Genomic DNA, 18,890 nt, shown 5'->3' with positions numbered 1-18,890 from the left:
ATATCACCAGTTACCTGTACATAATACTGACTGAGTATTTAACCATGTGAACATGGCTGTAGTGTCACTGTGTCTACTTGACCGAGATTCCTGGCCAAGTCCTTCAAATGTGGAGTGCTGAGTAGATATGTACCTTGCCCTATTTCGCTGCTATATACAGTGCTTCGCGCGGCACGAGGACTTGTACTTTTATACTTGGTATGATTGCACTATAAGTCCCTTCAAGTATCGAACTCTATTTGACAACTCTTAGAGAAAAAAAAGAATATGGACTCAATAAACACTACTAGTACACATGCGATAGTATCGTGGAAATTCGATCACTATGGTACAGGTTTCTGGGGATTCCGATTCATTCACGCTCAGTGTCGCCAACTGCCCACAAAGAATAAAAGAAATCTAAGCTAGAATTAACTCGGGCACGTAGAAAAGAAGAGTAAAATGTAAGCGCAAGCGTCACGTCTGGACTGGGTAAATCTCGACACTCAAGGATGGCTGTTCAAAAAGAAATCGACAACAGGATGTTCAAATGTTGAGAGAACGTCAGTAATATGCGACATGCAAAAGGGCGAACAAGAAAAATAAAGGGAAAAAGAAGAAAAAATAAAACAGGTTCATCAGGACGTAGAGATTGAGTCATACATGGTGGGCTCATCCGTCCAGCGGGACACTGAAGAGAAACAATAGTTCAATAACGACTTGGTTCAAGGAAATGGGTATCTCGGTCATCAGAAGTTGTGATTAGGGCGCAATGGGCTTCCTGCTAATCTGAGTTCCAGATGGAGAGTTCGGTATGGAATTTGGAAGAGCAGGAAGATTCCCCCTTGGAGCTGGGACAGGTGGTCCTGTTGCAGCTAGCGGACTTGACCGAGGAGCAACTTGAACGCCGGGAATGTATGGTGAAGACATATTACCAGCACTGTTGCTGCGTTGACGCTGGTTAACAGGCATTGCAGGTCGTGGCATTCCGCCATATGGACCAGGACTCATTGATCGAGGAGGCATGGGATATGGGCCTGGACCTGGAGACATTGATCGAGGTCCAGGTCGCATTCCTGGACCTGGTGACATGGATCGCGGGCCCGGCGACATCGATCTTGGCCCGGGACTCATAGCGCGAGGGATGGGAAATTGGCCAGGGAGCTGGCTAGAAGACATCGAACGACCGGGGTAGGCACGTGGAGGGGGTGGACCGCCGTAACCAGGGCCTATGGGTGATCTGGGGCGTACGTCTCCGGGATAGAATCGACCTGATGGTGGACCACGGCCTGCTGGGGACATAGAACGGCCATTTGGACCTGGACCCATCATAGGGGGGCCACGCGGACCAGGCCCGGGAGGTCCACCGGCTGGGGGTCGAGGACGAGGTTTCACAGGACGAGCAGATAGACAGGACCTAGGAGCAACTCCTTGCTTGGAGCGATCAAGGCGAATGCAGAGAGCCCATCCATCGTCGTATTCATGAAGCATGCGGATTAGGGTGCCAGCTCGAAGTTCAAGCTCATCTTCCATAGATGGGTTGAAATCCATTTGCACGCGATGTACGTTAGCTGGGGCTGGAGCAACGCCTCCTGCAATGCTACCAGGGCCCATAGCAGCCGATGAAACAGATTCACCGTCAATGCTAACGGGACTTGGCGAATTAGGTGGGCGAACATCGGATTCCGTTGGCTCAGGCTGGCGAGAAAGTTCGGGCTCATGAGAAGGCTCTTTATTAGATTCGTGCGATACTACCGCCGCGGCACCGACGATTCCAAGAGCGCCAAGCGCAGCACCTTCAGCTGGCACCAGTGCAGGCGCAGCATTAGATGCCGAGGACCCAGGAGGAGATGCAGAATTCATGTATTGAGCGGTCATGGGTGCGTTGCCAGTATTGAAGGGATTAACCGGATCCGTGAATGGATTCGAAGAACTGCCTGCGGTCTTGGGAGGCGTAGGAGGTGGGATATCAGTAAGATTGCGCGTGGCGATTGCGGCCGATCCCATCGCTACACCACCTGCTGCTGCGGCACTGGCGGGGTTGAACGAGGCGCTGTTGCTTAGATCGGGTGCAAATTGGGTGACCGGGCGAACCTTGAGTTGAGGAGGAGTCGAAGCCCTTGAGGGAACCATTTCCTTCATTGGTGGAGGAGGTGGAAGGTCCTGAGCGGTGAAAAGTTTCTCTGTCATGACCGGCTCATCTCCATTGTTGCGTCTCTTCTTTCGAATGAAGAAGAATATCAGAGCTGCAATCACACCCACGCCCAGGATGACACCGATAGCAACACCCGCTTTGGCCCCAGAAGACATGCCTGTGGACTGGGAGGAAATGGCACCTGTATTTGACGTTGATGCAGCTGAATCTGTAAGCGATGCAGTCTCTGTTGCACTCAAACCAACACCAGCTGCATCTGACCCAGTAGAGGTCTGGGTTGCCGAGGTCACGAATGTGGATCGAGTCGCACCCGTCTGTGCATCCTGAGTAGCAGTCGTGATGGTGCTGTGCTCGGTCTTGGAAGTCTCCGCCGTGGTTATCGCCTTCTCAGCCTCGGTGGTTGTCTTCTTATCTTCAGTAGTACTCTTTTCGGATTCTTTGGATGTTGTCTTATCGTCCTTGGTTGTCTCTTTAGCCTCCTCGGTTGTTGTTGTCTTCTTTGCCTCTGCAGTAGTCGTCGTCTCTTTGTCGGTTGTCTTCGTAGCAGCAACAGCTGGTCCAACGCCAACATTGCTATCATTTTTGCTCGTCGTAGTGTCGGCATTTTCAGTGGAATAACCACCAACATCACCAGTAAAAGTCGCATCGAGGGTGGTATAGACAACCACAACATTGCTATCATCCTTGTTGTTGTTATCGTGACCCCGCTCCTCTAGGTCACGAGCCTCTAGAGGGCGGTCATGGGTGTGCGTATGCCCGTGTACCATTGTGACCGTGGTGCCGTTGACTCTCGGACAGATGGTTAAAACAAAGTAACCGCGCCTGTAGGAAAGAAAAAGCTATTTGACAATATCGCTAGCTCCACAAGATTCTTAAGATTCCAACGCGACTTGAAAGCCACCGAGAATGACGTTCGGTTAGTCAGTGCACAAGCGTGTTATGCGGAATGTGGTGTGAGATTCGAAAGAATGGACGACTGTATGATCAAGCTCTGCTCGATACAAGTCTGGATGAAAAAAAAAGAGTGACAGCGACGTCCAGGTCGTGATTGAAAGAGTGTGTGAAGGAGACAAGTGCCCTGAGATCAGCGACCAGCGATGTATTACAGGAGATGAGCACGAGTGAAGGGAAATGCATTATAACCTTGGAACACAACAGACCGATGGACCCGTGGACCCTGATCGAGTATTGGTATTGAAATATTACACAGACTAACCTATATGGGTAGATGATCGGTGGAATGGATACATTTTATTGGGGAAATCAATACGGTACCTAGTATTGAATATGTTATTGCATCAACCATGGAAACCATCTCAATCTGCAATCTAATCTTCTCCCTTTCAAGTTGCATGTACTTGATGTATCTTGATGAGATTAGATACATTTAATTTTAATTCACTTAAAAAGTAATTCACTCTCTACTCTGACATTATACCTCTTCTCCCACAGAGTAATTCATAAATCCTCGATAAAAATATCATGATCAGCATTACCTTCAGCCCCCAAGCGGGATCAAGTCCTTCGCTAAGCCCAAGAACTCTTCCAACGCGGGGCACGGACACCATCCGTGTTGGTGGCTGTTTCACCCACGGCCCGCCCTTTACTTCTCATTGATCAATGGTTTTAACTGCAATTTCCGGTTCTCCCGGATATTACTCGGACAAGGGAAAGTGCAATCAATTAAAATTAAGTCAAGGGGAAAAAGTCAAACATACATCGCATGGCCCCAGATCGGCACCGAGCGGGTTCGAGGCTCGTGTTTGCATACGGTGTGCACATGTGCATTGAGGTACAGGGCTATGAAGGGATGCAACTCATTATGCTCTGGACTATCGAGATTGGTATTTTAGATGCTAGTGGGATCGGGATCTCATTAAAGCATACTTGTCAGAGGTAGTACTCGGCATGCTTCCAAGGGGAAATTATGATGTAAAAATGGCTGTCAAGTTGATGTGGCTGAAATTACTGGGCATTCCTGTGGCGCTCTCGGCATATCGAGATTAAGGTGTGGAGAAGTACGGGTGTTGGAGGGCCTTGGTAAATTAGCGACCGTTGGAAATCGACTTTCAATCTCGTAGTTACTTACCTCTTCAGCAGAGAGTCGCTGACTACTCTCATAACATACCATCTGGCGGACTAGGTCTCGGCCTTTAGATGATGCACCGGGCAAGATATCATCCCAGGACTGCGCCGAGAAGGGGTGGAATTCTACTTTGCCCCAATCGGGCAGCACATGGATACCCTGCATCCCGGTTATTTAAATACTCGAAATCTGCCACGTGAGAGCAAGATGAGAACGAGGAATGTGGTAATGTGGTACTTACTGGCCAGCTATTTTCATCTGGAGTGCCTAGCCTCTGGAAGATAGAGTGGATCAGTGAAAGATCACTACCCAGGGGCCCGGAATCAAAAAGGGACCGATGCCCGACGACGGTGGCTTCCGCAACCACACATCCTGCTGCCCAGAGATCTAACGTTGTGTCGTATCCCCGATATCCAAATAAAATCTCAGGTGCGCGGTAGCAAGTCGTTCCCACATCGGTGATTTTCTCATTGGAAATCTCGCACCCAGGATCGCCCTCCTTCCAGGAGATCCCAAAATCAGCCAAATATGCTGGCCCATCAGGCGAATCCATGAGGATATTGGAGGGCTTGATATCTCGATGGATGATCCCAATTTTGTGTATATAAGCCAGCGCAGAGAACATGTCTTTCAATATGGAACGCGTCTGGTTGGCAGTGACCAAGTCACGCCGAAGAAGTTTTTCAAAATCGAACCGGAAAAATGGGAAAACGAGCACTAGTCGCCCTTCATCCAGCTTAAATGTCTCTATCAAGCAGACAACATTTGGATGAGATGCTTCATGAAGCAGTCGAATTTCCCGGATAGCATCGTGGGGTGCTGTCATCAAATGAGGGACGGTTATTTTAATTGCTCGCACAGATCCGTCCTCTGCATTAGCTTTGTAGATGCTGGAGTGTAGACCATCAAAATGGGGAGAGCAGGCTGTGTAATGACCAAATTTTTCACCAGTTGACGATTCAGCAGGTGACTGGTTCTCCAACTGAGAGTTTAGGACGACATCTTGGTTGGAGCCTGAACTATGAGTTGTAGTGGCTCTAGTCTCTGCTGCATCAATTCCTTCCTGGCATTTATGATCGTATTCTTCCTAAGCAGACTGTCAGTTGACTAAATATCCAAATTATGAGAAGTTATAGCAGAATGCCAAGAGATGGACCTTTGAGGTAGATTGATCGTAAGCTTCATTTTCATATTGTCTGGCCTGAGCTTGAGCCTCGGCAAAAGCAGCTGTGGAGGATGCTTGCTGATATGCCGTGGTACTGAATTAAAAATCAGCACAATCAATTAATTTGAGAAGAAAAGAATAAAAATTGCTGACAGAGATTGAATGGCTCTTAATCGGTCTGTGAAGCCCAAGTCCTGATGCCAATCCATTGCTGTAGACAAAGCTTGGGAGATGGTGTGGAACCAACAATAAAGCCACTAACAATGATGTCATGTGATTCCATGAGCGGAGAAAACGGGCAATTCCGTCATGCTGAATGAGATTCTGATTGGTGGTGAAATTGGTGAATAAAATGAATTCATTTTATGCATTTGATATGCAGTATACATGCACTATTAATCCTCTAGGAAATTAACAATCAATAGCCACAATACTCCAAACCATATGGAGTGTCGTTAGAAGTAAGGGAACCCAGTTTAACTGATCTTGTGCCTTGTTATGTCTAGAAAAGCAATAGATCGGCGGATAGCCCCCGTTTTTCGCCTGAGGCATTAAGCGGGTCAAGTATACTGCCATTTCAGACGAACTGCTCTATAGTTGATTTATCACAAATGACTCCAAATTACAGTCATTGGAGAGGATGAAAAAGAATTGAGAATATTAAGAACTAGTTCAAAAACCCACTTATCTGTTTTTTTCTGTAGATATATCCATTGTGCCCTGTCTATCTGGTAATATCCACAGCGGCTCTGCAATGGGCCATAGCGCCACACCGCCTTCCACCCCGACCCGGGCCCCCATCGTCATTCCACAGTTCCCTTTCCCCATAGCCGTCCTCGGCGATCGAATGCCACTCCCCGTTCAATCACTATCCCGCATTCATTGGCATTCAATCTCGAGTTCTTCCATCTAGCTGGCCTTGCTAGTGCTTTTTATCTATCCTGATTATGCGCTGAATGCGCTTTACTCACCCTTGACCTTGAAATCATGGAGCTATCCCGGCAGGAATACCCAGCGCTGCTGGTAAGATTGACTCCCCAAGCTCTGAATCTCCGCTCTGGATCTCTCGGCAAACCCTACATTGACCTGTTTGGAGACAATCTCACACCTAAATAGGCTACTTTGCACCCCACCCAAGCTACAAATGTCTTAAATGAACGTATTCGAGTGATCAACAAGATTCACACGGATATCGCGGACTTTCTTCAGGTATGAGAAATGGTGCCCGGCTACTCGGCAAATTCACATTCTTTGATTTGCGGGGTGACACCAATGCTGACCTCAGACTACCAGGAACGCCGTCGCGTGGAAGAAGCATATGCTCAAGGCTTGCGAAAGCTGGCAAATCGCACTGTCCTCGACAATGGGGCTGCACTTGGGTAAGTCATCGGTCCTGCAATTGAATAAATACACCCTTGTGATAGCGCTAGTGAACACTTCTAACATATATGTTAGTATCTTTCAGATTCCTTGGCAGCGCATTGTCAGCGCGACAGAGGCGTTAGCTGTATCACACGAGACCCTTGCGACCAAGATCGAGGAGGATGTTGAGCGCGCGCTCAGAGAATACAGTACCAAGAACCGCGATATGCAGTCCATGCCCGGAGTCCAGAGCAATCTTGCAGCATTGGCGAAAAACATTGAGAACGCACAGGATAAGGTTGAAAAGGCCAAGAAGAAGAGCACCAAGAACCCCAAGCAGCTGGCGACTGCAGTCACTACTGCAGAAGAAGTCAGTCAGCAATGGGATTCGCGTGCGCCTTATGTATTCGAGCAGCTGCAAGCTGTGGATGAAGGCCGTCTGAATCACCTCCGAGACATTCTTACGCAGCTGGAGACCCATGAAGTGGATCAGGTTGAACGTGGAAGGCAAGCCGCTGAGAGTTGCTTGAATGTTCTCCTTAATGTGGAGACAGCAGATGAGATACAAACCTTTGCAGCGAAAATGAAGGGCAGTCGCAACCCGCCCCTGCCTGCCACACCACGAAGGCAACCGTCACAGGTGGAAAGCTCCCCTGTAGCACCGCCATCGGCTGAGATCCCAACTAATGCGCCCCTTCCTCCTACCCCACGCGCTCAAGACGATGCGGCTAGTCAATTCTCTGAGAGGTCGGACAGACAAGCACCCCTTCCAGTACTACCTGGTGAGTTCTCAATCCCAAAATAGCTAAATTCGTTGCATAGTTTAACATTTCGTAGCACCAGAACCACAGCCACGCCACACTCCATTGGGAGGCTTAAGGCGATTGGGAACCGTCATGGGTAGGCGAAAGAGTATGGCTGCGGGTCCCTCCGGAGGCTTTGACAAGAAGGCAGACAAAAAACGCAGTCCATTCGGGCCTTTCAAGAGAAGCGATTCTGCTAGGGAAATGCAAATTCCAGAATCCCCTCCATCTACAGCAGACCGACCCGGCACCTCTTTTACAGAGGAGTCTGCGCGACACCCCAGCATTTCGCAAGACCCCAACCCATCAGACACGATAAATGCGGCCCCTTCTACCTATCCAGAATATGCTCCCACCAATGGTACTGCCCACTTGGCTCAAGCTGGAATTGTCAGCAATGGGACTCATCAAACTCACGTTGATTCGGAAGGATTCACAGAGCGTCCTTCGACGGTAGATGACGTCACGCGTGCTCAGCGAGAGGCAGCGGGCTTGGACGAGTCCGGAATGAATCTTACCATCCGGGACCAACCAATCTTTGAAGATGAGAGCCAGGCCAGACAGGCTATGGATGATATGGCAAACACTCTCCGACTGCGGGCCCAGCACTCTGGACTTCGACGGAATGCAGGCACTATTCGCGGTCGTCGCGATGTTCGAAACACCGTCTTTGTTGGCAACCCAAGCCCGGATCTGGCCCCTACACAAGGGTCGCCTGACCCATATTCCCCGTCTTCTCCGATTAGACACACTCCCTCTCTAAGCATTGCAACAGACGACCATGCTATGTCAGACACAACCTCGGTGCGGTCAGGGCATACCGTACACGGATCAGGCGCAAGCATGCACCCCGAGCTGTACGAACCAGGATTGAATGCGTCGATCATTGAAACTGTCAATGCCTGGTTTTCCGAGAGCACTGTGACCAAGTCTTCTGTTGTGGGAGAGCTCGCTCTAGCTCACAACGTGGCTCCTGGCTTTGCGGCAGATTCGGCCCGCATCCGTCTTGAGAACTTCCCGGTACTAGAGAAGGTTGCTGCAAATCCTAACTTTGTTCATGAAGTGCCTAATGGCCCAGCGGAAGAAAAGCGAGGCGAATACGACCTCCAGCTCGGCAGTATTTCTCGGCCGATGCCAACAGTTGCCTTCAAATACCAAGTGCATCTCGACCCTAGCAACGCATCCACTTACTGCCCGGTTATCTTCAAACCTGTCTGGAATCTACAGGAATATCAAGCCAGTGCCATCATCTTCTACTCCATTAACCCGGCCTTTGTCTCACAATCAACCGGCCCCATTACCCTGAAGAACCTGGTGTTGACTGTCGGCCTGGATATTGCGAATGAAGATGAGACTACCAAGCAGCCACGTGAGAGCGTCGCTCATGCCGCTAGTGCTGTTATGCATCCTAACATCGGAGCTACCTTCCGCCGTAAAAATTCCACTGTTCTTTGGCGTATTCCAGAACTGGAAGTCAAAGCTCCTGGAGCTGGCGAGGATGGAAAATTCCTCGTTCGTTTCACCACATCTACAGCTGGACCTCGCAAGGGCAATGTCGAGGCCAAGTTCGAGCTCCACACCACCGATTCTACCTCTCGATTGGGTATCAGTCGCGCTGTGTCAAAGCCTTCTCAGCCAGAGGTTGATCCATTCGCCGATGCCGGCTCTCCACAGGGAGCCCCATCCCCTATTCCAAGTAACTGGCAGGAAGTGCCAACTCATCGTAAGTTGATCAGCGGCAAATACGTTTCTTCCTAGAACTGGAATAATCGAAGTCTCCTTTTTTTGTTCTCATATACCTTGTCTGCATTATTTCTCTCTTGACTATTTCTTTCGTTTCTTTTCTCTATTTCTTGTCCCCCGATTCTCACACTCACGTTATGGCAAGGAGGAAAGGGTCGGGCTTGATGACATAGCTTTCTTTTCTATTCCCCCAATTCTCTTGCAAATAGCGCTCTTTTCTTTTCGCGGCTACGGATGTAGTTAGGAATTCAAGTGTCATGTTTCTCTTTATTCGTTGTAAAATCAACTCTTCCTTCATTTACCACTACTACTGGAAGATCGCACATCAGTATAATTAGCAGTGAGGTGTAGATTCATGTGCATAGTTCGGGTATCTTGAGTAGTACTAGAACAAGGAAAAAAAGAAAAGAAAACCAGCAAGGTCAGGAATCGAACCCAGGACCTTCAAAATCAGAAATGCGTGAATAGCCTCAAAAGCCTCACTTGATACATCCATCCCCGAAACATAATTCCTTCTATCTCCCTCGATTATTTTTATTTTAAGGATCTGAAAGCTGTAATAGAAAGAAAATAGCTAGAGTACAGTGGGTAAAAAAAACCAAAATTCAAAAAAAAATAAATGTCCCTGACCGTAGCCAGAAATCCTACCTACCCGCTAGTATTATCTCTGCCACCAAAACTGGGCCTGGCACCACAATTTCAATACCTTTGTCCAACGCGTCGCCAGCCGCTTAACCGCTAGGCCAGCAGAGCGGAATCCATACCTGGGGAGCTTTTTACTCAAATTTATGGGAGCTCTGGTTCCTTGAATGGTCTCCGCTACTTACTACCCTTGCATTTAGATATCAAAAAAGAAAATTCAACTTAAGAAGCCGGTTCGAATTAATCAGACAATATCTAGTCCATGTAGGTAAATTGAACATTAAATTATATCATTAAGATTCATCTTTTCCCAGTCCACATCTTTCTCAGTCTTGATTCCATGTGTGCTGCCGACCCATAGGGCCATCACTCAACCTCAGTCTTTGGAACATCAGTATCAAATCTCATCCTCATCCACCGATCACGCGCCTCTTCAGCCTCCCATTCTTTGTTTTTACAATTCTCCTTCGCCTCTTGCAACCATCCATCCCAGTTCTTCGTCGCAGGGGCCGCATGAGTCTTCTTAATCCACCCAATCTTCTCCGTCGTGCGAATAGAGTCCCACAAAACCTGAGTAAAGTTCGTACGGACAACATCTTCAAGTTTATCCACTTTGTATCTTGCCTCCATATTCCAAGTCTGTTTGGGCTCTGTCAATAAAGCCATAGCCCAGTAGGCAAGGTTAAGAATGATATACCCGAGACCAACAGCGATCTGAATCTTCCAGGAGGAATTACTGAAGAATATAATAGCAGCCATGAGAAGAACAGTACTGGCTCCAAGAAGAGATTGGTGAAATCTTCCACGGAAGACATAGTCACACACTTCGGTACCAGCGTAAAGCTCGCGCGCAATCTCCTCTTCGCACTTGACAGCGATAAATGCTCCAGATCGTGTGCGAATCACGACGTCGCCGGGTGGTACATCGCCTTTGACATTTCGGACGGAAAGTTTGGGTCGCCATTGGGCAGACATACACGCAAAACTGGTGGATAGCGACATGGTGCCCAGACCAAGGAGACCAACGGCGTCGTGCTCCACTCCGGCCCAGACGAATAAAGCGATGGTCATGAGGATCGAGGCGAAGGTGACTATGTTCAATGGGCAAAATTTGTGTAGCGGAATGTGCGCTTTGTCGGCGGGTGTGCCATTCTTCTCCGGATCTTTCTTTTGGTGTGTAATATGATAGGATTGGAATTGGTAGGGAACGAGTCCGTTCACGTCGTGGATCACGTCGGCGAAAAAATTGAGCTCGTTGAATTGATTTCCGGAGTGTACGCCGACAACGGTGACATCTTTAACGGCGGGTAGTCGAGGTGGACGATCGGTGTCTAACATTGTCTCGGGGGCGGGCAGGAGACGTGGGAAGCTGCCAAATGGTGATGCGGTAATAGCTTGTGCGTGCTTCTCGATCGCGGATCCTCCGACAACTGCCAGTAAACCGACGATGTCGAAGCTCCAAGTGACCTCCGCATCATCGACTTTAAGTGGAAACCAGACCATCTTGCCCTTTGTATTGTTTACTCCTTTGCGATTTCTCTGGAGGAAAACAGAGTTAAGAGGCTTAGGAGAGGGAAAAATGTACAGTGACAAGGGGAAAAGAAACCGCTATCACCGAAGAGCATGGGTAAGGCCCTGGACAAATGCAAAGCTGCATAGTGTACTCTGAGTGGCCCACATCCACATCACTATGGGGGGCACTTGGCCAAAAACAAAAACAAAGGCAACTAGCGACCGGCAGCAGCCAAGGGATTGTCTCCGGAGATCATAGCCAACGGTTGACTGTTTTGTGGATAAGCTGGCGGGACTCTGCATGAAAATATTTGTCCGACTAAGCTAGATGCGTCTTTCTTTCATGGATCGACCATGTGTGTATACTCCGTACCAAAGAGACATTACGGAGACGCCTATCACTACCCAGGTGAAATGACGCACGAGTAGTTCGTTGGATTGGGTTCAGCTGAATTGGAGGGACCATTAGCATAGGTCCTAGCACATCAGCTCTAAGGCAGAAACGGGATGTCTGCATGAGCCTGCAGAGAGCACATTCTCTCTGTACGGGTTTCTCCGTTTGTGTACTCTGTACTCCATAGGAGTCGAGTCTTCATAAACTTCATGGTATAATCCACCTGAATAATAACTATCAGAATTTTTCATAAAATCAATACCCACAAAAAATGGGGAACTCACCAAAATCCAAAATTTCAGCTTTGACTGAGTTTGTGACGAGACTGGAGAAGCGGAGATGCAGAATTGGTGTGGGGATCCACAGATGAGCCAGCCACCACAACACTCCAACCTCCTATTCAAGAAACTAATGGCAGCTGATGCATTCTAGCCCACAAGATCCACAATTTGAAGCAAGAATTAGCGACCTTTAAACAAATCTATTGGTTATCTCAAATGACAGACAAAGAAGAAATTGCACCTGGGAAGTGACCAGTTCACTGTGCATGTTCTCCACCGGATCTCCCCGTCTCTCGAGCCCTTTGTCGATCATCTCGAGATTGAGATTGACAGATTATGGTCCCCTCTTCTGACTCCACCGCAAAAATGCATCTTGAGTTTATGTCTGTGGTGGAGTGCATATGTACGAAGGCTTGTCGCGACGATCTTTATTCCAATGTTCCAACATTCTGATAAATGTACGTACATACGGAGACTCCGTGCTCCACAGAAGTTCAGCTACTTCCAAGGTTGGTTTCTACCAACTAGATCTTCTCATTCGATAGCGCCTGTCGTCCAGCATCACTTCCTGACGTCAATCCATCGAGGTATTTTTTCGTTGTGTCGTCCAAACGGGATCCAGCGAGAAGAACGCCCATGATATGTCCCGCTAGCTGTCCCTGGGTGATGATACCACAACGAATCACATCGCTCATCAAATCATAAGTACTATGTGGTTTCAGCCCCCGCATGATGCGCTCTTTGATGTCTTCGATTAGCTTTTTTTTCTTTTTCTTTGTTTCATTTGTCCTCGTGCGAAACAAGTCGTGCAGGTGTGATACTCACTGCTCAATGCCCAACTTGCAGGTTTGGTGATCTCCACCTTGTATGGGCGGATCCACGACTTGGGATACGAGGCGCGGAGTCCAATAGGGTGGCCTAAGCTCTTTATCGAAAGGGTGCTGGTTTTTCGGAACTCAGGCGAAGTGATCTCCTCATCTTTTTGATCGCCAGCCCCCTTTTTAGAATCGGCTGGTGCATCGGCTGGCTTTGTTTTCGCGTCTTCGTCCGACTTCGTTGTCGCATTGGGGTCCTCGGCGTTATCAAGGTCTGTAAGATCTGTTTGTTGTGAGCAAGATTTCGATGGCATCATTCATATTTTGGATACCCACTTTCTTCAGGCTCCGGATGCTCCTCGTCCGCGGCAACGTGTTTAGTAGACTTGATACCCGTCAACTGCTCCAGAGCTAGTTTATCCTCTGTATAGTTATTAGCACTATGTCCCACCGATAGTTTCATGGGAGAGCTGACTATAGACGATAATCCCATGCTCGAAACGGGCATTTGCGGAGTAGGAGATGAGAAAGAACACATCCACAAACCCGATCAAGCGGATTTTACCAGCCCATTGCTCATCATTAATGGCGAGTTCCCATGGGTGAATGTCACTGTGGGATGTCAGCTTTTGATCTCCAGCGGTACTGTCATTGTTCTGAAGGTAAAGACGAGAGCGCACCAGTCACATTCCAGAGTAATATCATTAACAGATCTTCCAAATGTTTCCAATACTCGATGATAGGACGCCATAATGAATTGAAATTTGAGAATCTTGGGATAGAGTGATTCGAGTTTTCTATGGGATGTAATATGTTATTATGTTCAAGTTGAGAATTGTTCAATTATTTGACCAAAAAGCCACTGAGACTGGTAGCCACTCGGGATAGAGTGGATCTATGTATGCTGCATGACCCAGATTGTGTCTTTGCATCTTTGTGGGTCTGAGATGGGGCGTTCTTCAACCCTTGTATGCTGACGTGTCTGTATCTGTGTCTGTGCTCCAGTGGATTATCCCTCCAACCCCTCATGGGTGTCATGGGTGGATTAGAAGCTGCATGATGATAGGTTCTGTCTGCCCCGAAAGTTCAGCTGCGGATATGAAGCCCTCTTAGGCGATTTGACGATGTTTTTCTATATTCCAGCGCCACCTTGGTGCTTGATCGGCTGGACCGGCTCGGCTGTATATAGCTCGTGCTCAAGGGACAGGCGGCACATAATTGGAATCACAATCCCCTTCCAAGGTTCCACCTCCATACTTTCAAGTTTAAATCCATTTGACGCAAACTTGTGGATATCATCTGGATTGAAAAATGAATTCACTGGGTACCATCAAGTCAGCCCTGTCAGACTCTCTCATTTCCAATTCAGCACTCAAAGAGGCGTTCGACATTGCCAGCTTTGTCACCGATCGCACCAGTCGATTCAAGGATGTTGCCTTTAATTCGGACCAGAAGCATAAACTCCGACGTATTCTAAACCACTTCCTTACCCCAAGTATTACGCCAAAATTTGTGGATGATGAGGATATCACATCTCACGATGATGGCGATGTCCCAGACGACTGGCTGGCCAAGGCCGAGGACGATGTCAAGATGCCTTTTCGCATGATTGATGTTGACACGATGAACATGGTTCCTACATACAGCCTTGGCTTGCAAGATCAGTACTGTATTGTGTCACATAGCTGGAAAGGCTCTGAAATCACGTACGGATACTTTGGTGAAGCCAAAACATTTGAGCCCAAGGAAGACTACGTGCAAGATGACTCAAGTCTCCCTTCAAGCGATGTAAGCAATGTTGTCAGCAAATGCAAATCCGATATCGCGGAGCTGGAGGCGAAAATCGAGTCTGCACTCCAGTCTGTCCGTCCAAGAGCCGATGGGCAGAGACCTGAAGACATCAAAACTTTGCTTGAATGGTATATCGACGCCAATGGTGCCGAGTACGGCCTGAGAAGCTCACAGAGAGCTCTTCACGATGCGTCCTCCGGTCTTTCAAGTGCAACGCGTGAAGCCAAATATTATCGCTCATTATGGGAAACCATCAATACCCTCACGGCGGAGAACTCATCTACTACCGAGTCTGAGGCATCCCAGAAGAACCCAGAGATGGAAGAAGTGGACTCAGCAATTCTGAAATTAGAGACAGAAGCAGCGGAGCGACGCAAAAATGCAGAGACACGATTCCAGAAAGCCTCCGTGGCTAGAGCAGAGTACGATGGTACGATCAAGTTCTTCGACCACAATCGCGAGCTGTGCTACGGAATCGAAGCACTTTTGGTCGCATTGCAAAGAATCCGATCTTCGCGAAAAATCCTTGAGTCCATTGCTCAGTCCAAGAAGCTCTTCGACGCTCACTTCCCCAAGGGCGGAAAACGCTACGTGTGGCTTGATACCTGCTGTATCAACAAGGCCGATAGTTATGAGTTGACTGAGTCTCTGGCATTGATGGGAGACTGGTACACAAATGCAGATCTCTGCCTAGTGCATGTTGATACACCACGGTCGGAGTCGTCGTGGATTGAGGAATGGAAGTATTGGAAGGATCCTTCCCACGTTCCTGTTCCTCTCAACATGGTCGAGTTTGACCAGATTGGTGCTGATGGCGCCAATGAAGAGGAGAAGGCAAAGAATCAAGTCGAATGGGCCACGCGTGGATGGACGTTACAAGAGTTGGTTCTGAGCAAGGTGACCTACTATGTGAACTCTCACTGGCAGAACCTGGTCAGACCCATTGAGGTTATTGGTCCTCTATACTTCCTGCGGCCTTTTATCCAGCGTTATTTGTGTCACCCATTTGTCAAGAGATTCAAGACAACAAGTCCCGAGATCTTGGACACACTCAAAGAGCTGCTTTCTCCTACCTATCTCAAGGAGGGAATGACCCCGGAGCATGAGCTCGCGGTGTTGCTTCAAATCTTGGGATTCTCAGTACCAAGAGGTCTGAAAGAGAAGACTGCTGAAGCACAAATTGGTAAAGCTGTTCTTGCAGCCTCTGGACAGCTTCCTGCTGTATTAGAAGACCTGATTACAAAAGAAAGTGTCTCTGATGCATCCAGCTTGACAAAACTCAGAGAGAAGGAGAGTCATCTTATCGACAAGATAGCTGTTTTCAATCATCTCTTGGGCAGTCTCGTAGGTCTCACAGACAGTACCATCCTTGAAGATCGAAAGTTCATCGCACAATTCAGCAAGTGTGAGAACATGAAGAATTGGATTGTTGGAGATGGCCTTCTGGATTCCTCTGCTAGTACCTCTCTCGTCACAGCATCTCAACGTGTGACTACCGTCCCCACAGACCAGGCTTACTCTCTGATGGGTATTTTGGGTGTGCGCTTCCCTGCTTTCCCTGCCGAGGGACTTCCCAAGGCACTGTCACGACTTCTGGACGAAGTGGTTATTGCCTACAACGATGTTTCAGTCTTCAACTGGACTGGAAAGCACCGTGGCAGCCCCCTCCATGGAAGATCGCTATACCCCTCCAACATTGACGCGTTTGTTGACCCTGCCAACAATCCAAAGATCATGTCACAGGCACAGACCAGCAAGCGAATTCTTGACTTGTTCCGGGCTCAGCGAGTACGCCAAAGTGAGACGGCTAGCAATGTGAATATGCTACTGGCTGAGATGTTGGCTCTCACCAAGAAGCTACCAGAACAATGCTCCGTATTCGTTAAACTGAGTCTTCTTGCTACAAAAGTTAAGCAGGTCAGCTTTGATAAGCTGGAGGCTCACATTGGTGAGTTGAAGGGTATTGTCTCGGAGCTCAGAGACTTCACACCCAAGGAAGAAGACCCTATCACCCAGGATAATTCACTGGCTGGAAGACTTGGAAGCGGGTTTGACCGAATGGACTCATTTTCCAAGTCCGTCATGGCAACCAAGTTCGAAACTCCAAAATTTGAAGTGCCCAAGATGTCCTTTGGATGGAAGAAGGGCGGCTCAAAAGTAGTTGAGAAAGAACAGCCCAGCGAGCCTGTCACACCCGTCACACCTTCCGTGCCAGAGCCCGCTCCAGCTCCCCCTGTCGATCAATATGAGCATCTGAACAATGCTATCCAGCACGTCATTGATGTTCTCAGTGACAAAGTTACTTCTCAACTTAGTGCTGCTAAGGACTTGCCGCTAGATGTCAAACCCGAGGCCGCCGATGCTGAGATCAAGACTCAGAGCTTGGAGGAGCAAGAGGAGAAGAGAATGGTCTGCCCCAATCCTATCGTGGTGAGCAGCGGTGGTATTCGAGGTATCTTCGATATTCAGCGAATCATTGTCACAATGGTTGAGCCTGAGGTTCTACGCTCTCGGGTCCGAACGGCAGTCCGTGGACAAATGATTGACGGCTGGTGCACTATTAGTACCGGTCTCTCCATGACACTTGTTGCCTTCTCTTGCGAACGAGATGTCCTCGCCCAGCAGCTCGATCTAGCGGAGGTTATCAAGACCTATCTCGAGCCTGAAGATCCCACGACTCCAGAAGGCGAGAAAAAAGAGAACAAGAAAGATGAGGACAAGAAAAAGGATGAGGGATTCTTCGACCAAATCAATTTGAAAAAGACACCGGAGCAAGCCAAGCTTGCCCGAATGATCTCATTCGTGCAAAAGCAAACTCTGGAAGGTATCGCTGGAGAATGGGTTCTTGCCAGATTCTCAGGTGTCCCTAATGCGAAGTGGTTCCTCTGTCTTTTGGAGCTGGGCGCCGGAAATGATTTCTATGGACGTCGTATCCCCACAGATGCCTTCAGCTTCGAGGATGCTGCTCCTGAGCAAGGTCTGACTGAATACTGGCATCAATTTACCATGGAGAAGAAGGCACGAACTTGCGACACGCTGGATATGTATCTCAACCGACAAAAGATGTGGCAAGCTGCTGGTGGGCAGCTGGATCAACTGCAGAAGGTGGAGAATCCCTCTCAGGGACAGGGCAAGGAGGGCATCCAAGGTGATTTGGAGACGACATGGGAGATTGTACAAAATGTCTCATTGGATAAGGTGGTTAATCTGGGCAAGATGACTGGATTGGGCATTGGTGGACTGGGAGCTCAGCTCTGGGCTGATCATCTGGAAGGACGCATCGAAAAGGGTGCACTGAAGCGTGTCCCTGTGTCGCTACGAGCACCTGTGAGAGATCTTGATCACAACCGGAAGCTGCTCCCTGCTATGTTCCACGCTGGTCGCGAGATGCATATGTTCTAAGCGTGAGGATGATGATATACATGTATGACATTTGAGATTGAAGAGCGAAACTGCGTAAGAGCAGGGAATTTGTGTTGACAATTGTACTTTTGTCTCAGGTACTAGACTGTGATTACCTTAATCCTCTTCCAGATTGACATTATATGTTTTACAAGCTTACTTCCAAGGTTGGACGATGATATCCATAGCTTTTCTCAAACTTCAAATGTTGAAGTGACTGTCTCGGATGTAGTCAACTGGTGTACCGTACCCAGGTTGATACTAAGAAATCCGATTCCCAACAATCAACTAGTTTTTCACCTTACTCGCCGATCTTTAAAAACATCAAAAGAATCACAGTTTCTTTTCAAGTCGGATCATTTCTAGTAAGGGATGTGAACCTTGGAAGCGTTGCAGAATATGCCAGGTACAACCTTGCCCTTTCAAGGATGTCTCCCTGTCCCTGATCCCTTCACTTTTACCAACTCTCGGCTCATTCTTGAAAATGATCAGCAGGGCTCACCTACTAGGATACTCTTGGTCTTCAACAGATCGTCGCATTCCCCTCTCCAATTGCTAACAGACTTCTCGTCTGAGTAGTGCTGCGATGATGATCAACGCTCCAATGCTCCTGCATTCCGACCACCATGTTGTGCTGTGACTGGATCACAGCAATGTTTACTTTGATCGACTGTTTTTTGCGTGCCATGCTCCTGCGAGGAGACATCTACTTAAATGCTTTCAGCCGCTACCGCCATCGAGAGGTTTGATTTCGACCATA

At 48.3% G+C, this 18,890-nt stretch overlaps 6 protein-coding genes across 6 annotated transcripts; 2 read left to right on the top strand and 4 right to left on the bottom strand.

Annotated features, from left to right (window-relative positions):
* Positions 1-741: 741 nt before the first annotated feature.
* N7483_006863 (SH3 domain protein) lies at positions 742-2,901 on the bottom strand (the record flags this gene model as incomplete). The annotated part of the gene is made up of 1 exon (XM_057090300.1): positions 742-2,901. The coding sequence occupies one exon, from the start codon at positions 2,899-2,901 to the stop codon at positions 742-744; it is 2,160 nt and encodes a 719-aa protein (XP_056945041.1).
* Positions 2,902-4,137: 1,236 nt separating this feature from the next.
* N7483_006862 (putative cell division protein kinase (Ctk1)) lies at positions 4,138-5,594 on the bottom strand (the record flags this gene model as incomplete). The annotated part of the gene is made up of 5 exons (XM_057090299.1): positions 4,138-4,170; positions 4,224-4,379; positions 4,462-5,307; positions 5,377-5,479; positions 5,539-5,594. The coding sequence occupies 5 exons, from the start codon at positions 5,592-5,594 to the stop codon at positions 4,138-4,140; spliced, it is 1,194 nt and encodes a 397-aa protein (XP_056945040.1).
* A 778-nt stretch (positions 5,595-6,372) lies between these two features.
* Positions 6,373-9,308, top strand: N7483_006861 (uncharacterized protein; the record flags this gene model as incomplete). Its single annotated transcript, XM_057090298.1, has 5 exons — positions 6,373-6,408; positions 6,502-6,594; positions 6,679-6,764; positions 6,841-7,529; positions 7,585-9,308. The coding sequence occupies 5 exons, from the start codon at positions 6,373-6,375 to the stop codon at positions 9,306-9,308; spliced, it is 2,628 nt and encodes an 875-aa protein (XP_056945039.1).
* Positions 9,309-10,301: 993 nt separating this feature from the next.
* N7483_006860 (uncharacterized protein) lies at positions 10,302-11,438 on the bottom strand (the record flags this gene model as incomplete). The annotated part of the gene is made up of 1 exon (XM_057090297.1): positions 10,302-11,438. One exon carries the CDS (start codon positions 11,436-11,438, stop codon positions 10,302-10,304), a length of 1,137 nt encoding a protein of 378 aa, XP_056945038.1.
* A 1,208-nt stretch (positions 11,439-12,646) lies between these two features.
* N7483_006859 (uncharacterized protein) lies at positions 12,647-13,688 on the bottom strand (the record flags this gene model as incomplete). The annotated part of the gene is made up of 5 exons (XM_057090296.1): positions 12,647-12,861; positions 12,948-13,211; positions 13,274-13,360; positions 13,413-13,549; positions 13,618-13,688. 5 exons carry the CDS (start codon positions 13,686-13,688, stop codon positions 12,647-12,649), a joined length of 774 nt encoding a protein of 257 aa, XP_056945037.1.
* A 560-nt stretch (positions 13,689-14,248) lies between these two features.
* N7483_006858 (uncharacterized protein) lies at positions 14,249-18,130 on the top strand (the record flags this gene model as incomplete). Its single annotated transcript, XM_057090295.1, has 1 exon — positions 14,249-18,130. The coding sequence occupies one exon, from the start codon at positions 14,249-14,251 to the stop codon at positions 18,128-18,130; it is 3,882 nt and encodes a 1,293-aa protein (XP_056945036.1).
* Positions 18,131-18,890: the final 760 nt, after the last annotated feature.

Source organism: Penicillium malachiteum (assembly GCF_028827825.1).
Source record: "Penicillium malachiteum strain IBT 17515 chromosome Unknown utg000003l:1.0-4950554.0:1.0-4952489.0, whole genome shotgun sequence".
NCBI lineage: Eukaryota > Fungi > Ascomycota > Eurotiomycetes > Eurotiales > Aspergillaceae > Penicillium > Penicillium malachiteum.
The sequence above is the reverse complement of the archived record's forward strand: the minus strand, read 5'-3'. Positions and strand labels throughout refer to the sequence as shown.